Raw genomic sequence first — 7,932 nt, forward strand, 5'->3', positions numbered from 1 at the left:
ACACCACCCTGCAAACCGCCGCGTATGATCATATAGAGAGGAGGTGGGGATCCTCCGGCTCGGAGGACGCTCTGAGACACAAGATATCTTTGTTGACATGAAAACAGCGGCGAGGCTCCGGAGATTACAGCCGAGGGGAAGACRAGCAGGGAGCAGAAACGCCGCCGAGTGATTGAGCGACCGCTGAACGTGTGGCGAAGGCAGCGGCAGGGTGAAGCTAAAAATGCATCCCGCTGCGACTGACAGTGCGATGATGTTTGTGACGATGAGGATAATAAATAGAAATGAACAAGAAATTACAGGCAGCAAAGCGCCCTCTTGTTATTATGCAATCCGGGGGAGGGGGGTGAGGGGTCTAATTATGGTCACCATGGTAACCACTATGCTAACTTGGCCACATGCTCACCCTTGACTAGTCYGTTTCTGTCAGAGCAAGGCAGGCTTATCACGGTTTCACMAACTCAGATTCTTATGAACTTCTTATGAACTTTACAGGACCATTAGAGCGAAATTTAAGACTTACAAACGTGCAAAAATATAATCTATGTAACATACAACTAGCCGCTAATATATGCTTGCTAGCTAGCAAATATTGCTAGAAGCCTGTATACATAGGATTAAATGGCCCTGCCACAACAAATTGAAGACCTATAATTAATGTATTTTTATATACATACATACATTTAAATATGTATAGAATTAGCAGCTAATATCCAATATAACAGTGCTATCTAGTTAACCTTGCTAGCTAGCAAGGGTATACTAGTGACCTGTATTCGCGAGATTAAATAGCCCTGCCACAACAAATTTAAGGCTTATAATCAACACATTTACATAAATTACACACGTATACATATATATCTGCTCTTGCTAACTAGCACAGGTTTACTACTTAACTAGTTACCTGCATACGAGATTAAATGGCCCTGCCACAACAAATTTAAGACCTATGACGAGCATTTCTTTTACGTGAATTTATGGATGCACAGACACACTTCTTACCATACCATCAGTTAACTTCAGCAGCAACATCAACAGGAATATCATTATCACAGAGCAAAATCAGACCACCAACTTGGCAGCATGAATCATTCATGTTCACTCAATCAGATGATGTTATTTCAAGAACAGCAAAGGCATTGATACACAATTTAAATCACTTCCAGATTACCTCCCGCCCCCAACCACCACAACCAAAAAGAAAAAAAACAACAATATCTTAACAAAAGATGTAAATTAATAGATCTCCCCTAAAGCCATAACTCTTCAGAGAGACATGTGGAGTATGTTAGGATGCGAGAGAAACTGCTCCAAGAAGATCAGCCATCTCTCATTCCCCCGCCAGCTTGAAAAGAACTTGGCACTGCGAAGCGAAACGTTACAAGGCCCGCCACACATTCTCAGAACATATGCAGAAATCAATAGCGCATCGGGCGTCTGATCTAACCCAAGGCTGCGGTGCAACGGTCACTCTTCGCTGTTTACGCAGACCTCAACTGACACAATATAAGGCAAGATTAATGAAATATGTTGGCAGTCTTACACTACTCCCTTTTACACACATCCATTCTCGGATCAAGTTTACGCTTTAAAAATTTGTTTTGTTTTTTTCTCCACAGGTTCAAAATTGGTGTTACAGCTCAAGCTTGTCTCGAGGTTTTAGTTCAACAACAGACCACATCTGTTGGAGGACAAATTGCTTTGATATCTGGAAGAGACATCAGTGAAAGAGACCAACAGGAAAGAGTCAGACAAATGCTGCAATCCAGAAAAAAAGACAAACAAAAGAGTTCAAAGTACAATGATCGATTTTTCCTACATCCTCCTACCGTCAAAACTGAAATCACATATGGTGCATAATCCAAAATGGCTGGAAGGATCCACAGTCAGTTAAAAACTTTCACCTAAATTGTTCATTTTTAGAACCAGAAACTAAAAAGCCAATTATGACACAGTCCTGGAACAAAGTTGGTAGGAAAACTCCATTCTGGTTTACACACGTCTCAAAATTATCGGTCGATTTTCAAAACCTGAGACCTCACACACGAGACGACAAAACACAAATTAAGACTTTAAATGGAAAATCTTCCAAAACCTCTTGAGATCAATCATGAGTTCAGAGTAAACAAACATGCCTGACTGGGAAAAAGCAATGGCAATGATTTGTGGAGTATATTTAACAGAAAATATAAAGACTTCTTACAACGCCCACCGGACCTTCTGGTTGCTTTGTCTTCTGCGTAATACGGATTTCCCTCCACATTTTCATCACCTCGCTTTCTGATTAGCTCGCTTTCTGATTTCTGGTCAAATTCACCAGGCTGCGTTCTCGTTTTTCTTCAGGAAACACCACACACGCTGGAATATTGGGCCAAGACAATCAGACATGATGAGTTTCCCCAGTTTTTGATYTGAAATGTCCTTCCAAGCAGACCAGCTTACTCCTAAATCAACACACAGCTAGAACATCTTTAAAGCCAATCCTKATAACCGGGGCGWCCTTAAATTTGTCAGAATTGGCAACAAATAAATAAGACAAAAATCAGCAAAATCTCCAACCCTTTGAAATGAACAGATGATCTTTTATCAAGACCTTTAGAGTTGGTAAATAGTTGGTCACTGATAAAAAGAATGATTATTCTGTGTGGTAAATCTCATCTCCCTAAGCATTCTCTGAAACAAACCCAAATTATTCTCAGATTGACTGATTTTAAAAGATTTATAGACCAACAATGTTGTTTTTAACCATATTGCCAGAGGATGAAACTATTTGAAATGACGCCTACGTACCTTCTGCTCTATAACGTTGGTGGTCTGGTAGTCGAGGACGGGCCGCAGGCCATGGGAGTCGGAGGCAGCTTCTGGGTCCAAGCTGAAGTTCAAGGCCACAAAAATGGAGGAGAGTTTATCCCTGAATTCTTTCTCATCCTACAAGTAAAGAAAACACATGGCAGAGTTTACATAAACACCCGCTTTGTAGAAATGAAGAAAATCTGTTCAAGGCTGGGTTTGCTTTTTAGCACAGTTTCCACTGACCATCAGAATCGGTGCTAAAGTTCAACTCAAAAAAATCAAAACTGAACCCCCTTCAAAAGATTTTCACAAATTAATTTAGCAAAAAGAATACAATATTTTATCACAATGTCTCCCATTTCCATAAAAGACTTTAAAGAGAGTCTTTTATGGACTATGAATAAAACTGGACTCTCTCTTGATCCTTGACACTGATCAATAATGTAAAAAARAACTAGGAATTAGAATCTAATACAATGATAGAAAACTAATTGTGGGTTAAACTCTGTAAAAGCAGCCAGAAAGGAATCAGTATTCAGCACTGGAAAGTCAACAGACAATACTTTTTACTTCCTCTCCCAGCTTTATGCTGGAGAAAATGTGACAAAATAAGTTATTATACACATATTTCTTGGGATTTTTCAATCATTCTTGAGCACTGGAAAGATGTTAAGAGATTGAGAAGAGAAATCCCTTCAAATGTTCAGTTTTATTTGCTCTTTTGAGCCAGTTGATGTTTCCAATGCTGACCAAAGATATATTCTGCTTTTGTTTCCGATGGCCAAGAAAATTAGAACTGTAATGGTGCGTTAAAACCAAACACGTTTTGAGTGAGAGGTGCGTCTGGTTTACATTCAAAGTCTATGTGGAGGCAAGTCGTGACGCATTTTGAGCGTCTAGCGCGGCGCAATTTGAAGCGTTTGACGTGAACTTTCGCTGCTTGATGCAGAGAGTCGATCAATCAGAGAGACTCCGTTTTGTGGCGTAGTGGAGCATYTACCGACGTGATCTTAGAAAAAGAAAAACTATGGAGGATAAACTAATTGTTGCCGTTTGCTCTCATCCTATAATCTACAAGTTATGACTACAGAGACAGGAACAGAAAGGACCTTGCTTAAGAAGTCAGGTAAGTTATAACTTTTACTCTTTGAAAAAATTTYGTTGCGTTTGACCTATCCAAATCCGTCCAGCAAAAACATTGAGTCACGTTAAATAAACGTATTTAGATGAAACATGCAGGAAGAGTTTGACGTGTATGTCAACGCCGYCGTAGAGYGATTCTGAGGCGCGTCTAGAGCGAAATGYCAAGCGTCTGCCTTCAAAGTGCAAACACGTCAAACTCAAAGTGTTGGACACGTTTCRTGTGAACGCACCACCATTACTTTGAAAAATGTGACGTCACCAACTGTAACTGAGTGGAAACAGACTAAAAAATGTATATGTGAYGAATAAAATGACTGAAAATGGATGGTTTTCAACCARAGGTTAAAGTTTACCTCTGCCTTCAAAGTATATTGGTTTGTTTCTGTTTTGAATTTTGTAGACTTGAATAAAGAAAAACTCTACAGAACTACGAGGACATACTCTTAGGTAGATCCTCGTTTGGTCGCACACACGATCCCCATGGCGAACCCTGACGCGTTTCTGGAGCGAAGGCTGCTGGGAATCCAGGAACAGAGCCCTCTTCACGGCACCTTTCTGCTTGTGCTTGTGGCTGTCGAGCTGCACCTCCACCTGGAAGTCTGAAACCCAGAGAGCAACACTAATGAGCATTCACTGAATGATGAATGCTCCTGAGTCACCTAATGACAGGTCTGAAAAGGCCCGACATAAATTCTCGGAGGCGAATGCAACGTAGCTGATGTARCCTAAACAGAGWGGCRGGGAGAGCATCTGTGCTTAGAGAACAGTGTAATTAGATAATAACTAATGATAAGGAAAGAGTTTGAATGCAGGAAAGAGTTGGTTACTAAACACCACCAGAAAAACAATCCAGAGATCTATAGTTCCTGTCAAAACTTCGTGTCACTGCTATGCATCTCAGATGCTAATATTGGTGACTGGTTGACATAATATGTGCTCATAATAAAGTGCAGATGTGGAAAATTGGCTCACCTAGATTGTCCGGTAGGTGTTTCCCTTCAGCAGATATGCAGTAACTCAGATTGACGCTGTTTTAGACACACACACACAAAAAAAGTAAAAAATTTAATAACAAAGGGAAATGTACTAATGAAAACGATTAGGCCCAAATACACAGTTTGCACAAGACAAACAACTTTCCCTAAGTTGCTTCTAATTTTCCTCATGGTTTCCATCTTTCTTGTGTCAACTTGTTTCCAGGTTCAAATCACAAGGAACACCGGGAATGCAACGAATAACGTGAGAAATATTTAAATGTTTGGAGACGGAGCTGGCATGTGGCCACTCTCGCCAGCTGGGCTGATAAAGCGCCGGGTCTCCGTTTCCCCCGACCCGACAGCCGACACAGAAAGCAATAGCAGAGTTAAGAAGGGTGAAATTGTGAAAAGACTCGGGTTTCAGTGCTGACCAGTCAGTGGCCGTCTGCATAAGCCTGCAGCCCTCTCCCATGACATCAGCTTCGCAACATGCTTCTGCTGCTGTCCAAGTCTGCACCCGACCCCCGACCCCCACCAACAGACAACCACACACAAGTGAAAGACGGAGCAGCAGTTTGACCTGCTGAGCAGTGCACTGCAAAATGTACGCCTTCAACTTTTCCACATTTTGTCACATATACAAACTTCAGCTTGTTTTAATTGGGATTTTATGTGATAGACCAACACAAAGTGGGAGTGTTTTACAAACAAACCAAGATCAGAAAAGTGTGGCATGCATTTGTAACCCATCTTTCCTGAGTGAAAGATGGGTTACAAGATGGTGTAGATATTCTGGTGTATATCTACACCAACAATGAACATCTTTAGAAGCTCAGTCTGTGAACATCATCATCCAAGTTTTGCCACAAACTCTCAGCTGAGTCTAGATTTGGTCTTTGATCGGGTCATTCAAACACACAAGTGTCAGACTCRAGGCGAAATCCGGCCCTTTTTATGTGGCCCTTTAGACTCCAAGTTACATCAATAWTATAATTTACTTCGAATTTTCACAAATCTGCAAAATTCACACGAAATTAACAGATCCCCACATTTTCTGATTTTACTGCAATTTTTTTCTCAGAACTCATCRAAAACCTTGGGCTTAAGTGAGCGCTGCCTCGGCTTTACCTGATGTCGAGTTATAGTGATCGATACGGCGAGTAACAAAAAGTCACTTTTAACATCACATATTAGCGCAAATATCATAAAAATTCCTAAAGTCCTGTGATTTTGAATGAAAAAAAACAATCTCAAAATCCTGGAGAGACTGATCAGTGTGGAAAGAAGTTGAATATTATTTCATCTAAAGAGACACTTATTGAATGCTGAAGCAAACAGTTCTTTATTAACCCTTTCATGCATAGTGGTCACTACATTGGACAGCTGTCTAAAAGCCATTTTCTTGTGCTTATTGTGGGTTTTTATGTTATAAATGCACACAAACCACTGAAGTGGACCCTGATGCATCATAAAATACACCGTCAACTACTGGCCATCAGCTGCAAATGCAAGAAATTATTTTCGTTAGATCCAATATGGCCGACTGACAAAAAATCACGCCAACCGACCCAGTCCCTCCTTTTACTGTAAACGACTCTTGCAGGTAAAAAAAAAATATTGCGACATCACATAACTGCTAAAGAACAAAACTACTGATGTATTTTTCAAATAACAGCTTTGTATTTGGAGAAAATTACAATTGATCACCTAAAAAAAMTAAAATAAAAAAAAAMATTTTTTTACAAATTTTTTTCCTGCCTTTTTAATGCCTTAAGAACATAAMTTTTAAAAAAATTTGGAAAAAAAATCCTGACATAGGATCATAATTTATGCATGAAAGGGTTAATATTTTAACAGTTCGATGGGTTTTATCCAGACATTTTGGTGTAACCGGCCCTTTAAGAACATTTAGATTTTTGATGTGGCCCAAAATGAAAAAGACTTTGACGCTCCTCGTCTACACCATGTGCAAAGCTCAATGAAAAGTTTGGCCATCACACGACAAAATGTGGAAACATTTCAAGGAGGTTCTGCAGGTCAAGAAAGAAAAAAAGGGAATCTTGTTGAAATGGAGATGAAAAAGGGGGGATAAGACGAAGGAAATACAAAGCCTTCTTTTAGGGAGTAGCAATAACTTCACTTACGCGCTCCTGTGTCTGCACAACTGAATGCAAGCTCACAGGAGTCTACGTGTCCTGATGTTTCCCAGCTGTGTTCCTCCACCAAACAATATCTCATTCAAACCAACTGCAGAAACCTCCTCGCCCCTCCCCTTCCCATTATCCCCTCTGCTCTCCTTTCACCCCCACCAAAACTCCTCATCACCAGGCAACGCAGCATAATCAAGACATATGTGTATACAAGAGTTTCCTTTATGAATCAGGATGTGGAGAAAGGGGAGTTGGGGGGTGAAAAGGCAGACACACGAGTGCGGCGTCAACCATGCTGAGCAGCGAGGACCAGTCATCTGTTTCCTCTCCCCGTTGCTGGAGCTGAACTGCTCACATTAGGAGGAGGCCAAAAACGGCTTACAAAGCTCCCATTCAGCATGTTATTTCTCCGCTTCCCAACAGCAAAGGGCTAAGATACSGAGACATTCTGAAAATAGGTCAAATAAAGTCTGCCTCCGGCGCACACCAGCACCGTGTCAGCTGACATGAAGGATACTGCTTATCAGAACAGCCTGGCAGGATAGCAGTGTTTACGTATGGGGGAAATGGCAACCATCATCTTAGTTTTCTTTTTTTCCCCCCCAGAACATTCAGGTCAAACAAAATCTGACAAAGTCAAAGGATAAAAAAAAACTCAGGACAAGTTTAACACTCACCAGGAAACATGAATGTTGGAGTTTCCACTGGTGATCACACAGCTCTTCTCCTCAGGGTTGATCATTGTTGGGGAAACCGTAAGGGAGGCGACGGCGCTGACAATTGGCCGCGACCTTTGAAAAGTAATTTCAAAAAGAGGATGTTCGGGGTTTCTTAAGCCTTTTCAGGTCAAAACTCAATACTTTTTCCAT

At 40.9% G+C, this 7,932-nt stretch overlaps 1 protein-coding gene across 1 annotated transcript in view; it reads right to left on the minus strand.

Moving 5' to 3' along the window:
- LOC103467798 (integrin alpha-5) overlaps window positions 1–7,932 on the minus strand; it is a 52,579-nt gene that overhangs the window by 14,264 nt on the left and 30,383 nt on the right. Inside the window, 4 exon segments of the mRNA XM_074186859.1 lie at window positions 2,791–2,928; window positions 4,378–4,535; window positions 4,909–4,964; window positions 7,741–7,854. Coding sequence (XP_074042960.1) covers window positions 2,791–2,928; window positions 4,378–4,535; window positions 4,909–4,964; window positions 7,741–7,854 — 466 coding nt within the window.

Source organism: Poecilia reticulata, linkage group LG7 (assembly GCF_000633615.1).
Source record: "Poecilia reticulata strain Guanapo linkage group LG7, Guppy_female_1.0+MT, whole genome shotgun sequence".
NCBI lineage: Eukaryota > Metazoa > Chordata > Actinopteri > Cyprinodontiformes > Poeciliidae > Poecilia > Poecilia reticulata.